Below are 17,980 nucleotides of genomic sequence, written 5' to 3'. Positions count from 1 at the left end.
TGTGTTTTGATATAAGGTCAACCAAGAGCCATACGTGCTTTTGGTTCTGCTCCTTAAAAGCGGTTCAGATGTGTACATTGTGTAGCTCCATCTTTGTGTTCCCCGTTTGAGTATTCTTGTGAAGCCAAAGTTTCGCCAGTCATGGGTTTGAGCATGGACCAAAGATGTTTTTTTTTTGTTTTTTTTTAAATGAGCTTTTATAACAAGAATTTATCCAAAAGCAGTAAAATCGCCCCAATCTATATTTGACTGTCACATTTAATCATTTTTCTTTAAACTTGAATGTCAGACAAATATGAAGACATCCTTTTGTATACATTGTACGCCTTATTTCAATGTCGTAGATTACCTTTTTAAGAATTTGATACCATAGATAGGCTTTGTAAATATAATTTTAGAGTACTGTCTGCTACACAACCCCATGCGATAACCCGCCTCACCATGAAAGGCCTTGCCGAGTCCTTGCACAGCCCCGTCTCCAGGCCTTTGCTTTTTCTACTGCAGCTGCAGGCAGCTCCGAGCTACAAGTTTGAAAAGCAAATAAATCAAACTGCCGATGTTGCTTTGTATTAAGCTTGTTTGTATGCTGCATGGTACCTTTTTAATGTAAGTGTGTGTATAGTTAATTGCACTATTGTTTGTTTTTAACTAACTTGGAAGTGCAATAAAAACTATAAATACTGTATGTAATTAATTAAAAAAAGCACCATTTTACCATATCTAGTGTTTGACCTCGACCCTCATTTCCTTTTGTTCCATTTTCAGAAAATGTGCTTTTTTGTGTCTCGACCGGTGAAGCAGTGCTAGACTATTGTTTTCAACCAGACGCTTTATAAAAAGGTTGAAGTTTGGCGCCAGCAGTGGAGCCGAGGGCCGCCTCCCCCGAAGCTTTTCTGGTTAAAAACAATACCTGTTGAGCAAACGTTGCTAAGTGCCGTTACGATCCCCTGTGGTAATGAGCCCTAACTGAGTTGGATGAACAGCCACCAGAACACTGCAGCCCGAGGTGAAGGGAAAGTGGTGTTTTATCATTCTGTAGATGGGTTCAACTAATGGAAAAATGTTTTAAAAAAGTGTTTATTTATCATTTTAAACAGGTCCAATGGGCAAAGCAACATGAAACGGTACATTAATTTAATACAGAGAAAGCCAGTGGACCAGCTCCTCCTTTAAAGTATATTTACAGGCATAGAGATGAAGCGTCAACATGAAATCCATCCTTGTACATCATGTTCAGCTGTGCAAACTGTTACTTTCTCCATTGTACCTGACAAACACCGTTGAAATGTCAACATCATTTTTTTGGCTCACGCCCAACTTCGACTTGACATTCTTGTTGGTCATGTACAGCGGTAACAAATGAGCAATGTGTATCCGCAGCTGACAGACAACACAAAACACCAAGACAGAAAGGCCTGGGGTGCCTGCATTACCCATCATGCAACAGTCTGTCAAGCTCACTCCCATTATTCAAGGCAAGCATGTCGTAGGCTGTGGATGTGTCACTGAAAACCTACTGCACAAAAACTTAGTACTGTACAAAAATAGACCAAAACAAGGCAACAGGTTGTCTGACAGCTGAAACACAATACGCTACAAAGGCAGGAAAGCTGAATATAGGAAAAATAAAAATATTAACAGATGTTCATAGATTGTTTTGTACAAGATATATTGACGCTTTCTGCACAGAAAGAGAAACTATTTTACTTCCCTGGACTGTTAACTGATGAGGATTGTTTTATTTTAACTGGGTTTAAGAATCTCATGGATGCGATACAGTTCAGTCCATTTGCCTTTTTGGTTAATATAATAGTGGCTGTTAACACTCATCCATCAGTCTCTTCAAACGTGATGCTATACTATAACAAGCCAATACATTATTTCCCAGAGAAGCAGCTATAGCCAACTACCTGTCTTTTTGGGACACCTATGTGGGAGAAAATATTTATGAAAGGTGGAAGAACTTGGAGTTGAAATAAACCATCTACGCATGTACTGTATGCCGCTTCAAATTGGATTTGAGATACGAGGCGAGTCCGTTCACTGCTCCTGCGCGCCCCAGGAGATGTAGTCGGGCCGCGTGGCCGCGCTGTACTCGTCGATCAGCTGCTGGACCACCTCGCGGGAGTTGTCCAGCTCGTCAAAGTTGTCCTTGAAGATGTCCTCTTTGCGGAACTGCTCCAGGAAGGCTTCGCGCTTACGCAGCTTGTCGTACTGCTTGCACGTCCGCTCGAACAGCTGTGGGGCGGCAACAGAGACGACGTCAGAGAGGAGAGCAAGTGATGAGTTTCAGTTTTCTTCTTCTGACTTATTTGAAACTTGAACCCTTTTTTTGTTTTGTTTTTAACTTCTATGTAACCAGAAAGGAAAATGACATGTAGGACTTTACTGAAACTTCCTTAGATGACTGCAGTTCCCCTTAGTTATACATACTTAAATTTGAGCATTATAATTTGTCTGTCTGTAAAGAGAGTAAGTCATTTAATGACATCACAAGGGTGCATTTTCCCTCAACTTCACAGCTCGTATTTTAAACCACTAAAAGGCGGAAACTGAGAAATTTGACAGGATGACAATCCCAAAACCTCTTTTTTTTTGGTGGAATTCCCCTCCGACTGCTGCTGTGGTGGCTCAACTTCAGTTTTAGGATAATGCATATCCTCAAATATTGGCTCAGAGCAAACACAGGTCTCAGCTGTATGAATACACACTGGAGGAGAATGTAACTGAACAGACGGAGGTGGAGGCGCTTACACAGGAGATGCTTGTGTGGTTGGCCATCATCAGGCCGCTGACTCGGTGGGCCGAAGGCAGGTACGGCGACTTCCTGGACAAAGCCACCTGGATGCTGGCGGGACCCCAGGGAATGAAGCTGGCAAGCTTACGCTCCCGGATCCTTTGGAGGCTTTTATGCACCTACAGTAGAGTATTAAAAGTTATTTAAGCTGTTTGGAATTCATACAAAGCGTAGATAGAAACGTGTGCACGTGCACGTGCACGTGCACTCGTACCTGCGTGGGGTCGACCTCCCCCTGGATGATGTTCAGGATGGCGATGTAGCAGTGGTTGGACTGCCTCTCCCGTCCCGTGGACACCATCACGTTCTTGGGCTGCAGGAGCCGCCTCATCACGTCCAGTACCGTGGTTTTCCTCACGCTCGCAACCTGAAACACGATTACGACATCTTAGGGACTTCCAGTACGTTAAATATTAGCTGCGAATTGCAAGATTGCTCTCCATTACAATCCGCCGAACGCTCTCATTCCACTCACCGACTGGTCAGTAGTAAGTGGTGTGTAGCCGGTCATCAGGAAGTGGAGGCGGGGTGTGGGGATGAGGGATGCAATCAGGCCAATGAGGTCGTTGTTCATGTAGCCCGGGTAGCGCAGCGTGGTTGTGCTGGCAGACATGATGGTGGAAACCTGTGTGTATGACAGAGGTTTAAATGTACTAGAATATGGTAAGAGCTTCCACAGAAGTTATAAAAGAAGCTAGAGCTGGGCGGTAAATTCATTGATTTCGAAATCTCCAAGTGTGGCTCCTGTCAAGCAAGCTGACGTACCGGCTCAGCACAGCTTTGTGCGACCGATTTCCAAGAAAGCTGAAATCCAGTCTGACGTGCAACCGACTTGCCAAACTAGTTTATGAATCTCGTCAATTTCGAAAAGTGAGCGGCATGCGTCTAAGCGCAGCCTTTGTTTGAGTACAGTCTGGTAGTCGGGCCCATCTAGACGCACGACTACAGCCTGCTGACTGACGAGCTGTGAAAACAAGTGGAGGAGGTGGAGCTTTGTGACACTCACCAGCTGATTGATCTGGGAGAACGAGGGGTTCTGGATATGCAGCCTGTCGGTGGCGATGCGATTCAGAGCCGTGTTATCCAACACCACCTGATGTGCAACACACGCAGAAGGAGGGCAAATATTAGACACATGGAGAGAGAACAGAAGAAAAAAAATAGGGAAGAGATTCCCTCCAGCAAAACAACTTCATAGGTCAAATGCACTGTGAGGGGGAGAAAAAAAAAAGAGTAAAGAATGTATCAGTGAAAGACTCTTAAAGAGTGACACAGTGAGCCGTTGTTAGCGGAGCTGAATGTAAAACACACACTGTACAGTTACAATGGGGGGGAGGGGGGATTCTATTAGCTCTCTGGCTAACTTAATCAACATGAGGGCCGTATGCAAGACCCTGGAGGAAGTAGATATTAGAGAGAAAACACCATTAGAGCATCTTGGACTAATAGAATCAGCAATGTAAGACTGAGTCTTATTAAGTTTGATTGCTGGCACTGCAGTTTGCTTCTTTATTAGTCAGCTACACGATCACTGAGGCGGCCTAAAAAGTGGGCTTGTGTCCTAAAGCGAGAAGGAGCTCCTTATTAGGAGAGTGGTATTGAAGATATTTAGATATAGATATATATTATCGTTTTGATGCTGACATTTGTTATTCTTACTTGTATTTTTGATACATTTGGATGAACGTGGTCACAGATGTAATGTCATAAAGAGCTACTTGTGTGTGATCTTTTCTCTTGTTCTTGTATGATGTCTAATTGGGAAGCTTGCCTACATGCAGCTTATTGTCTCCGCCCTGAAATCATTTTTTTTCTTCCCGTTTCAGCTCATTAATAGTGGAGAAGTTTAGCAACCGTGTTTTTGTGTCAAGCTAACCAGGGCTTGTATAAAAATGTGTTTTACGCCTTCCTGTGAGGTTATTTAGAGCCGTGGCCGCGTTGTGAAGCAAAGCGCTGCAGCGGGATTAATCAGCATCCGTTCATGGGCGCTGCGGCTCACCACGCAGTCGGCGTTCTGGGTGAGCCTCTTCAGTGTGAGCAGCGAGTTGTACGGCTGAACGACCACGTCGCTCATCTCATCCTGGTTTGGGAAAACGGAGTACGTCTGCACCAGCTTCTTTGGGTACCTGCAGACCAGAATGTATATTATTTCACACACACATACACAGGAAGAAAAAGTTTTCCAACAAGTTGCATTTGCGTCTGTTGACCTGTCGTTGAGTTTCTCCAGCAGATAGGATCCAAGCCCCGAGCCCGTCCCCCCGGCGATGGAATGACACAGGACGAACCCCTACGAAGAAACAGGTCACAGTTACCGCTGCAGCATGTGCCACGTGTGTATGAAGCCTACTGTAAACGCTACTGATGCAGAAAGCCAAATGTGTGGGTGAGCAAATGCCTCTCGCCCTTGGCAGTTATATAAATGTGTGCAGCCCCACCTCTCCCCCCAACGCAGCCCTGTAATACCTGCCTTCCTCACTCGCCCGGCTATTATCACCAGACACTCTAGACGCCACACCCTGCCAACATACACACGCTCACGGCAGCTCGGCCCACCTTCTTACCCGACGCACACGGGAGTGCACGCACTAAATAATAATGTGGGGTCATAATGTGAACGAGTTACAGAAATTGCAGACCTCGAGAGGAAATGAAAGTGTTTTTTTTTCCTTTCTTTTTTTAAATGGGAGGCTGGCAGCTGAATTAAGTTCACCCCAAAAAAAAAAAAAAAAGAGGCTAAGAATAATAGTGAGGCGTGGCTGGGTTCTCTGCTAGTTTTTAGATGTCAGGCACTGGCACCAGATCAGGTCACTCATTTATATTTTACCGCAATAACGACACAAGTCGTGTTTGAGTGCCATCAAGTGTTCCCGTATGTCACTCATGAATTAGCACGGATGACTTACTGGACGGGCAGAGGCCTCGGAGCCGATGAGCTACACCTGAAAAACGTCACTGAGAGACGCGAAACAACCGCAAACGAGTCGTTTCCGGTTTGTTTGAGCCGCTTCCAGTCTGAGCATCGTGCTCCGATGTAGGAGAGGTGGGTTTGTTACGCGTTTGTGTTTATTATTAGTTTTCACAGATTTAATCGGAAATGTTTGGGGGCTCCGTTTGGGGAAAGAGTGCAAATTGACAATCAACACTATCACATGACTTTTGAATCAGTTTTTGAAATGCCACACAGCCCCAACCCCTCCCCGCCCCGGAGACAGTCGGTATGTGATGAACGGCAGACTTGCCTCCAGACTGTCGCTGCCATCTGCCTCCCGGTCAATGATGTCAAAGATGTCTTCTTGGATTTTTTTACCCTAGGAGGGAAAGGAATAAGAAACCAGAGCAGAATGTTAGATGCTTTACATTTTGGGTTTTCAGGGGTCACAAAAAGAAACGCATCATTCCCAGCGATCACCTGTGAATATCCACTAGCCCAGTTGTTCCCGGCACCTCCTCCGTGCTCAGAGAGGTAGATGTTCTCTGGGTTGTAGAGGTTTGCGTACGGAGAGTTGAGGATGGAGTGGATCACCCTCGGCTCCAGATCCAGGAGAACCGCGCGTGGGATGTAGTGCTCATCGTCAGCCTGTGGAGGTTTAGGAAGAACCAGGAGTCAGCTGGTGAAACTGTAGTCTCTGATGTGCGTGTGCGCGCGTGCTGGCAGAGTCTGAGTGACATCCGTTTGCACTGCAACAACTCCACCTAGTGGCACAACATGTTGTTGCACAAAGACTGAACTTCTACTATCTTTCTGGTGAGCAGAACAAGATGCTGCTTTTGCTTTTGTAAGGCATGATGCGCGCGGTAACGGACAGCGGCAAGTCACCGCGTGCACGAGCTTACCTGGTAGAAGAACACGTCCTTCCTGTCGGTCCCCTCGGTTGCGAAGTCCTCAACAATCCCCTCTGGACTGATGCCATGCTCCGCACACAGCTGCTTCCAAAACTCAAAACCAACTGGAGACAGAGAGAAGCAGGTGAGGTCACGTTAGGTTTCTCTTAACCTGCATTGTTGCCTGAATGCACCACACAGGTGACGTCAGTTAACGTGTGTTGGTCTCGCTGTGTGGAGATCCCATTCTGCTGTCGCTGTTTACGTTAGCTCTGTGTTTATCTGAGCTAGACTAGACATGAGCACTTGGCTAGCTAACGCCTTTATAAACCTTACATGACATAACATCCTCCTCGCTAGCTAACTTAGACGTTGTAAAGGTTCACGTACTTTGATTCCCACACTGTCCGAGCTGGAGCGTGATGATTTCTCGCGGCATGTTGCTCCTTATTCAGCTAGCCTGGTCACCTGCTCGCTAGCTAAATAATACAAGGTAAACAAAAAAGACTACTGCTCAAACTGCTCCGCCACCAGCCCGCTGCTTCCCGCTTGGTGCTGATGTGACGCTCCGAGCCGTCTTCTTCTGCTGTTTCTTAGCGGGTAGTTAAGCGATGATAAAGGTGACTACCGCCGCCTGCTGTATCGGAGTTTGTGGAGTCACAAAGCAGACTTTTCAACACATTGCAAAACATATTGCTGGCAGGGAATTCAAGCAAGATGTACAGATTCCTTTCTTTTAAAAGCCAACTTCACATAAACGCCATGGAGGAAGTGCCCATTATTTTTGTTTAAATGCGTGTCCATTGAATGTTTTATTTTGAAAGTCTTTGCCGGAAGTATCAATGTTTCTACCTCGATGAAATTGATGGAGTGTTCATTAATTGCCCTCCAGTGGCCATTCTGTGTAACTACACATATAATATACTTTTTTTGAAGAGCGAGTAAGACATGTAACAAACCAGTGGTCACAGTTTACAAATGTACACATTTTCCGGATTACAATAGCATACAGGGTAAAATACACAAAGCCATAGTATATAAAAGTAATATAAATATGAATTTAAACGGTAAATAAACAGTAATACAACAGTAAAAAAACCTGCGATACTGAATAGTATATATATATATATATATAGATATATATATCTATATATATATATATACATATATATATAAGTGTGTGTGTGTGTGTGTGTGTGTGTACACACAGAATAAATGTAATTTATTATGAACAGTGTCTTAATATTGCAGGTTTTTAGTGAGTTAGTTGTTTTGAGAGTGATCTGATCATAATAGTCAGCACCCACTGTATTGTACATTTTCTGCCTAAGAATAACTCATGACTGAAGATATTCCATCTTTAGTCATGAGTTATTCTGCCCCCTTGTGGTCACAAAGCGTAACTATAGGTGAAACCCGCTAATCAAGTTAGACACACGAACATAGTATAATTTCCGGTTAAACCATTCCAAATAAAGCCATTACAGCATGATGTAGTTACATATTGTGACCACTGTTAATGCGTGCTAATTATTGGATGCCTGGTGTAGCCTCCAGAAGAACTCAGTTCAACAACTTCTCTCGTTCTCTATATTTATTTACTAAATGATCACAAGCAAAGTAGTCAGCGCTGCAATTGCAAAAGCAGTGAGTGGTACAGCCAACACGCAGGTTGGGTCAAGAACAACTGCCCCCCAAACGGAAGTGGGGCCTTTCATACACAGGTTATCGTCACAGGTTCGTCTCGCCTCGTCCTAACATCTGATTGGCTCTATCCTGTCAAGAGGGGGAGAATCCCGTGTTCTCATCTTTCCTCACAAGACTGGACCGTGCAACGACCCGTCTGCTTCACTAATGTCAACATACTGATAAACAGTTGTGAGTGTTGAAGTGCGCAGGCGTGTGACTGACTTCCCTTGAGAACTGGACCTTTCATAGACACAACCAACTCCAGCTGCATAGCTGTGTTATACTGACCTCGCTGACCTGAACTTTAATAGGCATGAAGAGTAATGGAGAATATCTGCAGAATATAAGGATTTATATTATCACCACGGTATGGCACTGTAGACAGAAAAAACGGCTTTAATTTAATTGAACAACAGACTCTCTGAACCAAATATACAGTTTCAGCCATGGAAAAGTATAAAGGACACAGAGGGATGAAAAGTAAATGGATACATTACTATTTTTACTTAAAATACGTTTTAATGATGGCTTGCTGAAAACGTTTGTCAAAGTAGGCTCCTGCTTTAGAAGTAAACACAAACAACCGATTCCCATTCCACGTGAACGCAGCATGACGCGGGGTCTGTAGGGACTCTGATTGGCCCGCAGAGGACTCAGAAAAACAGGTTACGCCATATTGCCAACTTCCGAAGAGACCGCTCCATTTCTTCAAAAATGCCCAAATAGTACGTGTCATCTTACTTTAAGACATTTCATCGCTGTCTTTTGATAATGAAATGCTTGTATTATGAGGTATTCAGTGTTAAACGATGTCACAAGGACACAGCTAGCCACGCTAGCTAGCTAGCATCTGTTAGCCGATGCTGTTGTGAGCGGCGCTGTGGTTCACCTCATGTAGCTACCTGCTTCTACTAACCGCTAATGGCTTTATTTGACAGGTGGACTCTATCGACTGTAGACGCAAAGATGGCGCACATTGGCGCAATGCAAGACGCAGCCACGGAGGACTGCTCTGTCCCGCAAGGGTCCGGTGTCTGCCTGCGAAGTCGACCGTGCTCCAGCGAGAGAGACGGCCAGGTGCGGGCTGTCAAAGCGGCTCTCCAGTCCAGCTTGGGGCCCTACGAGCCCGTCCTGACCTACCTGCAGTCCGTCCTGGTGTGGGAGAGACCTCTACAGTGTGTGCTTCTCTACACGGTGGTCAACGTGGTGTTCTGGTGAGTTTCACCTGTAACTTTGTTCATTTTGAGGTGGCACGCGTTGCGTTTTCCTCAGTGTTTAGTCTGTATTGTCTAAATGCAGGTTGCTATGTTTGGTCCTGTGGCGCAAGCAGCTGGTGCTTTGCGCAACGCGAACGCTTCACCTGTCAGTTGAAGACGAGGCAGATGGCCGACTAGCGGCACTATTTATAGACTCCAGACACTTCAGCCGTAACGTCGCTCCTCGGAGAGCTGGTTCTCCTGATCTTAACAACATGGGGCCGACATTTAAATCTGCATTGTACATGTCAGGGTGTTATTACTGCAGAAGTTAGAGGAATTACATGTGAGAGGCGCAACACACCTATGCGGCATTAAGTACAACGTCTGTTCCTAGATGCCCCTGTTTTGCCACGTGTGATCAGCCCTGAAACCAGAATTGAACTCAAACAACAAACTCACAAGACAAGGCGAGGCCAAGGTTTGGCTAAATGGTGACGTTGTTATTGTCGCATGGTAATAATCCCAGACTTGGAAAATAAGACAGAAGAAGCTAGGTCGGCCAGCCTTATTATGTTAAGATATGCACTAATGATCTAAGACACAAAGTGGTGCTCATTTTATATAATATCCATCTATGCCCCTATTATTTTTCTTCCAAATACCTCTGTACACATCTACTCTTTATGTTTATTTGTCCCACTTTGTTCTCCTTGCTTTGTCCCCGTTATGTCGGTGCATATCGAGGGCATGCAAGGAAACGGGGTCACATTCCTTGCATGTGCAGACACACTTGGCCAATTATGGTGACTCTGATTCTGACAGCCGATGGCAAGTCACATGGAGATGGGGAGGCCTTTCTCACTGAGGTTGTGTTGTGTTTCCTTTTTTAAAGCACCAAGGGGAAAACGGATATAGCGCACTAAATAAATACATCCAATACCAACACACAATGAAATGTATCTCCAAATGGTGCTGTTTAAGAGAGCTAAGCATTTGTCAAAGGGTCTATTGTATTGTTTTGCATCAATTTGTAGTACATATTGTTGTTTGTATAGGGCTAGTTTTACTAAGATATTTGCCTTTTATGTTTTTAACTAACTGTACTAATTGCACTGCGTTCCCTAATTCCAACACACCTCGCTCTGCCAACACACTCTTTGTTTTGTTAATCTCTGCTGATTGGCAGAATCCTGCAACATTGTTGTCGTCAACACATTTTACAGTCTTGTGATCTGAAAGTGGAGCAACACATTGGGACTTTAATTGTTGAGGTGAAAGTGGACCACACTCCTTCAAAGACAGAACCACAATAAACAATCGCTGCGATATTTAGATGCAGCTTGTGGCTTTTCTATTGGAGCTGGATGGGGGATTTAACCGTCAACACTTTCTTTACTGGTTCCGCTTTAATGTTATTAATATCTTCCCCTTTTCTTAATTTTGAATAAACGAAACACAAGGTCACAACTCGCAGGTGTTGTGGTTTCATGATTTCTAACAAGCTGTTGAATTGTATAACTTATATACACTTCATATATACTCCATATTCTTTGCATTTTAGCACTTTTTTTATTGTTTAATTTTCTTAAATTGAATACGCTCTGCTGTTTTGTTGTATATTGAGTATTTTTCATACCTAATATTTGTGTGTCTTCTATGTAACCTTGCTTGCTGCTGCCACAAACGAATGTCCCCTTGGGAATGAATAAAGTATACATCTATCTATCTATATAGCTACTACTGTCTGTCTTGTACTGTCGGTCATGTGTTTGCTCTGGTTTTATTGCCCTCCAGGTTCTTCGCCCTGACCTCGCTGCGCCTGCTGTTCCTGCTGGCTTCTGGTCTGGCTGTGGTTGTCTGTGTTGATACCTGGAGAAATAAGATCTGGCCAGAGATTGGAGGTGATATGAGTTGCTATTTATATCTCTCTCTAACAGACTCTTTCATGTTCTGTACTTTTACTTTCCTTCCTTTTTGCATTACATGGACCGTAGGTTATTCCCCAAGTTGCTGTCATCGCAACCGATGTGACTTATCAGAATAAATGTGTAATCCGCAGTCCTGCCCTCTGGACTTTGCAAGGGATTTCTGTTTCACCAGGAACATTTTGAACTTGGGTTACACACCAAGAGTAAAGAGATCAAAGAGTGGCGAAAAGTTAAAGAAGTATATGCAACACAATTTTGACAACTTTTTATAGGTTGCACACTCGGTACGTTTCTTAAATCGATGAATGTTCTCTCTCCACAGTCAGAAACCTGGACGAATCAGAAAATGAGAGGTGTGTTACTGTAACCAACCGCCTTAATAGATAATGCCAACAATAATACTAGTTTAATAAGTAGAATTCGGATGAAGGGATTATTCATTTTCCTTTCTTTTTCTTTTCTTCTAGCTGGGGTCTGGTGCAGCCTGGCATCCTCAGTGTGCCTGAGCTGTGCCACCACATCGCTGAGGCCTGGGTCAGTGGAGCAGTGTTCGCATCCAGTGTGGTACAGTACAAAAAGCATAACCCTGGCAAGGTGAGGACTACACACAATAGGGAAAAAATCCTAAATATATATCACACATCTTTTGAATGTAATCTCTGTCATGTTTCATTACGTAAGCATGCAAAATATTAATTTATTATTATTAAGTATTTTTGTGATTACGACAATAGTGAATGAATGAGTGAATGTCTACATGTTATCTAGCCCTATTCTAAGGGCATCAGATGTGACTTGGACCATAGTTGACATGCATTCTAGGTGCTGACTTGACTCCCTGTGTGTCGTTGCTCTGTCAGTTCTGCTTCCTGACCTGTGGAGTGTTCACCTGCTTGGCTGTGGTGGGAAGCTACATTCCTGGATTGGCGCTCTCCTACTCTGCCAGTGAGTCCCAGCAGTTTATTCAGTTCTAACTACAGATCCAGGCTCCTTCACAGGGCCATGTTGGCAGAGGGACTCTGCTTGACTTGTCCTCTTAAAAATACATGGGTGGTGAAACCAGATCAGTGGTGCCCCAGTACCAGAGCCTGTGAGGTGATTAAAGCTGGGATGAGGAACACAGGCAAGGAGTGAGGGAGGGAATGGAGCCAGGCAGAAAGCTAAGGAGGTCAGACTGAGATCGGGTTAATCTCCGAACCTCTAACCAGTGTAGACTGGCGAGCCGGGGAGGCAAGAGCTGCCACGGCCTTCTACTCTGACGTCTGAAACTATCCACAGCTGCTCCCTTTACCACCATGTCTGTATCTCTCCTGAAGCTCACACAGGCTTGTGCCTTAATTGATGACAGTAATCTAGGAACTGAATCTGTACCGAACATTAACAGCTTTTATCATACCATTTTTGTACTAAACAACCCCAACAGAAGTCCCACCTATTTTTGCAATGACATGCATTCTTTTCCTCTCCTCTAGTGTGGGCGACTGTCCTGGCTCCTCTGGGATTCTATCACAGGGTTTTCCAGCATGTGTGCATGAAGCTGGATCCGGTCCTGCAGCGACTGGACTTTAGTGTTTGTGGCTACATGATGTCAAAGCCTATTGATAATCAGTGTAAGTATTGCATCACTTTTTCTTTTCTTTTTTTTCCCTTTTTGATATTTAGAACTTTCTGTGTGCTGATCTGACGCTGCAAATGAAATAGAAATAAAGTCAAAGCCACGAAGAAATGTCTCTTGCAGATAACTTTCACAGTTTTTCTTCTGAGCATCAAAGTTTGAACGAAGATCAGTTCAACCTGGTTCGGATTTTACAGCGTTGATCTATGTGATGTCTTCAGGCTGCTCATTTTTAGCCAGCAACCCATCCATTTCGACTCAACTGACATATTGTTATTGCTTAAGTGCCCTCTGGTGGCAGTTGTGAAACTGATTACACGGCACAGTTTGTGACTGTAAATATAAAAATGTCTATATGACTCATCTCTCTCTGCAGTCCTGCGGAGGCCTCTCCGTGGTTTAGCCTCGGGTGAAGACAGTGATAGTGAGGAGGAGGAGCTGGCTGCTTTCTGCCCAACAGTAAGTCTGTTTAACTCAAAGTCTCTTGATGTTTTAAATAATCCGCTACTAATTCTGTAGATCTTTATGTTAGGTAACATCTTATCATGCCTCATAATAATATATTATTGCCTCAGGCATATATGTGCCTATGTACCCACAACAACTTGCAAGATATGTAACATTTTCAACCTGTCTCCCCTAGTTTGATGATGCCATCGTTGCTAAAGAACTGGCTATGACTGACTCTGAGCACTCTGATGGAGAGGTGTACACTGACAATGGAACATTCAACCTGTCGCGGGGCCAGACCCCGCTCACGGAGGGCTCTGAGGGTAAGTATGCAGGGATTCAGATTTTCTCCTCCTTTTTATTTTCTTGTTTGTTCTTGTCCCTCACTGTGTCCCTGCCTGTATTTGTTGGTCAGATTTTGACAGACACAGTGACGCTGAGGAATCATTTGCTCGGGACCTCCAAGGCTTCCCCTCCATTAACCCCGATGCCACTCTGATGGATGACGACGACGACGACACGAGCATCGGCCTACCGAGTCTGGGTCTGTCTGGGCTCGCTAGTCACCGGGCCTCGGTGCTGGATGTGGACGGTCACCTGGACTCGGATCAGGAGGATCTGGATGCAGAACTTTCTCTCAGCGGCCTGCCACCTGCCTCTGATTTCGCCGGAGAATTGGCCGGAGTCATCGCCAGCAACATGATCCAGGCGGCGCTGGCCGGGGCGCTGCAACCTCGGCCTCCTGCGAGCCAGCGCAGAGAAGGGCCCCCCAGGGCCGGAGCCCACCGAGGCTGCCGCAAGCAGTCCAGCTCCGAGGTGGACACGGACTGGGACGTAGAGGACTTTGAAATGCTGGATCAGTCTGAACTGAACCAGATGGATCCCATTGGAGGAGGAGGAAGTAGTAGAAGGGGGGAGAGCCAGGGGCCTAACTTCTTGTCTAGCCTGCTCGGTAAACCACAGTAATGTGTGTGTGTGTGTGTGTGTGTGTGTGTGCGTGTGCGCGTGTGCGCATGCATGAGTGCAACTTCATGTGATGAGCTGTGATTGTGTGAGAGGATTTTAGATTCCAGCAGCCCTGCTTCTAATTGGCATCAGATTATCACTGTGAAGAATTTATTTAGTTCTACCTTTCATACTCTTTCCTCCCTTACTTTTAAACCCGGATCATCCAGACTTTTACTTTGTAGGCTGAGCAATAGGAAATGCAACAACAAACATGAATCACACTCAGACATTATTATTATTATTATTATTATTATTATTAACCAGCATCATTGAGCCGTGTTGCAGTCTTGTAATTATGCGGACCCATACATTACGAGGGTACTTGTGAATTACTTAAAACTACAGAACGGTGCCCAGAAAATCTTTTTTACTACACAGGGCTATTTAACATGGGACCAAATATGACATTCCTGTTGGTTGGGCTGCGCTACATTACTTTGATAATAACACTATGGAACAGCATAGTTAACAGTGTTAACGTGACGAAAGTTCCTTTAGTCACTGGAATAGTTGATATAGCTAAATGCCTCATTTGTTTCTGTCACATTCATTTTCAAAGAAACAGCAGTTATTGTTGCTGTTGATATTGTTGCTGAGCCGTAATCTGACAGATGTATTTTTGTTCCAGGTTTACAAATTTTAATCAACATTATTTAGACTCTTGTCAGCAGTTGCGAATTTGGACAGTGATTCTCTTACATAATTAATATGAATAATATTTTCATAAAGTTTCAGTTCTCTGTAAGATTTTCTTTTCTTTCTCTGCTGTCGAACATACGGGGACTTTTTTTTTTAAAGAATGTCCCATCATAGTCTTATGCTGTCTGACCTGGAGGAACACTTGATCTTACCTTTGTTGTATTCATGAACTTCATGAACCAGGAGGTCTGTTTTCTTTTGTATCTTCAGAATATTTTTAATTTCCCTGCCTTTTTAATACAGCTCAATAGCATATGATGTCATGTTTAATACCTCGGATGAGCCTCGCTTCGTGTGTTTCTGTTCACAAAAGTAATATTTAAACAAGTTTCTTTCACTTTTAAGTTTTTAGTTCATGTAGTTGAGTCATGCTGAACTTTTTAAGAGAAAAATCTGATGTTCTTCAATGCATAGCTCTTTTACTATTTTAATGGGGGAACATGTTTACATCAGAATTGGGAATATAAAGTTATCCTTATATCCTTTTTTTAAAGTGTTAGTATGTAAAGGTTTGATGTGGCTTTCATGTTCTGGTCAGCCGGATTTCCTTTCGATGGACAAACCATGTCAGTATGACAAGACTTTACTGTGGAAATGGCACTTAAACCTTAGATAAGCCACAGAAAAGATTTATTAAAATAAGAAGATGCTTTTTAAGTAAGCGCATTGCTCACTTTAATCGTGATATTTCGAGAGGACAATTATAGAAGCAAATATTTAACACAATATAAATAAAACTGCTGGATCCATTCAGGAGGCGAAGTAGATATAAATGTGCACTTTTTAGGACTTTGCTGGGATATTTAGGCTGAAAAAAGGTCCTCTGTCCTCAGTTCACCAGAATGTTGCTCATTGCTGCTCCAAGAAGAGTCAGTTCCTCAGTACGAGTGATCTGTAGTCTGTTTGATAATGTTATGTGCATTGTAGTGTATCTTCTCTGTAATTGGTTTTGATATGTTTTGATGTGCAAATCTTATTGAATAAAATGTTTGCAATTAAATCTATCTTGGGTATTATTTCAAGTGACAGGAGTCAGGTGAAGCTCTCGAGGCGGTTCTTAAAGTTACCGAGGAACTTTTGACTGGTTATGGAACGGTCTCAAGTTAATACTAATGAATGCCTCTCCTTGACCTACATAAGTCGGTGAGAAGAAGTCTAATTCTATATGGATATTGTTGATGCTCAGCATCGGAGTCAGAGCTCCCTCAGCTCAGACTCCAGCAGATACCAGTATATTAAGTTATAGTATATTAGGTTGAAAAAAGTAATCAAAACATGTCAGGTAAAACGAAAATCATAGTGTTGGATGTTGAAAAAGTCAAAGTATGGTATATGAAAAGTAGTCATTAAGGTCATTGCCTAGTATCTTAAGTCATGGTATAATACTTTCAATTTTTGATATGATATATATATATTTAATTATGCTTTTTTAATATAGTATGATAAAGAATATCATAGTATGTTATACAATTATAAAACATGTCATAGTATAGGATTACAGAAATATATAGTTTGGTATGTCATGAAAAAGTCACAAAGTATTGTTTGTCATTAAAAACACAACAGACGTCATTACATTGTGTTCTAAAATGTTTTTCATGAATGAATTTTCATTTTGAAAACCAAATTCAAGACGAGCAGTGCCACACACACACACACACACACACACACGTTTATCGTTTGAGACGATTAGTTCCGTCTCTGCAGCGTTTGCATCAGCACAGGTCCTCCCAAAACACCCGTGTGCAACGTCTTGAATTAAAGGGACAATAAAAAGGAAAGATGACAACATATGTGATGTATCATTTTAATATAAAATACATAAATAAAGCATCTGCAGGTGGCATCAGGAACATGTGCACATATTCATAAACACACATACTATGTGTCGGACTCAAACACACCATCAGGCATACAATTCACCCCACTAAAAGTATAGAAAAGAAAGCAAATGATGGTCGCTGCAGCCATTTGAGAATACAGTACAAAGACAGATCTCGCTCGGACCAATGGCTGCACACCACAAAGGTCACATGATACCAAGAAGCACTGCAGCAGTTCTGTACTTGAAAGTTGTTCCTGGAGAAACTGACCCAGAAGCAGTTAAACCGACCAGAACTCATCCGTTAACCAGACAATCAAACGGCTGATTTCAGATCAGTGGACCCAGAAGTCACTGCATTTACTTAGATATATTAAATCTCTCATATGGTGCATAAGAACTCCCATTAAAATCTGCGGAACCCCCCCCTCCAACTAAATAAACATAGTTTTGTTCCAAAACGAAAAACATATTTGAAAAAAGAAACACTTCATTAAAATCAATATGTCTCCTGTCAAAATTTAAACATGATTCCTTTACTTTTTCAAAAAGTGATTACATTTTGGAAATAGTCTTCAGCTGTTTTACCCTCTCCTTTCCCAAAGATTAAAAAAAGAAATTTTGACAAGATGAAAACATTATTTAGTTTCCGTATCTCCTGGGCTTTACTGAGTGTACAGTATGTGCATCGTCCTTAAAGCTCCGTCTCACGCTATAACTTGGACCCGCACCTCTGCTCAAGACTTCTATGGCCAGATAAATGTAACTGTTGACCGTCCAAAGCATCTGGACATGAACGTTTAATCTTTCTGGGTTGAAACAAAAAGGTTTCTGTAGACGAGTGGAGAACAGTGACCCATCAGACTGTGGGGGAGGGGCCTGTTCCTATGTCACTGAAGGCGCACTAGGTAAAGACACAAACATACCATGTGCTGTATAGTCCGCACA

General features: G+C 43.2%; 2 protein-coding genes across 2 annotated transcripts; one reads left to right on the top strand and one right to left on the bottom strand.

Moving 5' to 3' along the window:
- Window positions 1-1,088: 1,088 nt before the first annotated feature.
- tubg1 (tubulin, gamma 1) lies at window positions 1,089-7,061 on the bottom strand (the record flags this gene model as incomplete). Its single annotated transcript, XM_079233572.1, has 11 exons — window positions 1,089-2,238; window positions 2,755-2,916; window positions 3,012-3,164; window positions 3,273-3,422; window positions 3,804-3,890; window positions 4,797-4,923; window positions 5,008-5,087; window positions 6,040-6,108; window positions 6,210-6,377; window positions 6,635-6,747; window positions 7,013-7,061. The coding sequence occupies 11 exons, from the start codon at window positions 7,059-7,061 to the stop codon at window positions 2,041-2,043; spliced, it is 1,356 nt and encodes a 451-aa protein (XP_079089698.1). The 3' UTR covers window positions 1,089-2,040.
- A 2,216-nt stretch (window positions 7,062-9,277) lies between these two features.
- On the top strand, window positions 9,278-16,204 carry retreg3 (reticulophagy regulator family member 3; the record flags this gene model as incomplete). The annotated part of the gene is made up of 9 exons (XM_079233140.1): window positions 9,278-9,525; window positions 11,305-11,411; window positions 11,761-11,791; window positions 11,906-12,032; window positions 12,299-12,383; window positions 12,911-13,048; window positions 13,430-13,512; window positions 13,697-13,826; window positions 13,919-16,204. The coding sequence occupies 9 exons, from the start codon at window positions 9,278-9,280 to the stop codon at window positions 14,467-14,469; spliced, it is 1,500 nt and encodes a 499-aa protein (XP_079089266.1). The 3' UTR covers window positions 14,470-16,204.
- Between the last annotated feature and the right edge of the window lie 1,776 nt (window positions 16,205-17,980).

This window comes from Taurulus bubalis, assembly GCF_910589615.1.
Source record: "Taurulus bubalis genome assembly, chromosome: 17".
Taxonomy (NCBI): Eukaryota; Metazoa; Chordata; class Actinopteri; order Perciformes; family Cottidae; genus Taurulus; species Taurulus bubalis.
This window is presented reverse-complemented; position numbering and strand designations above follow the sequence as displayed.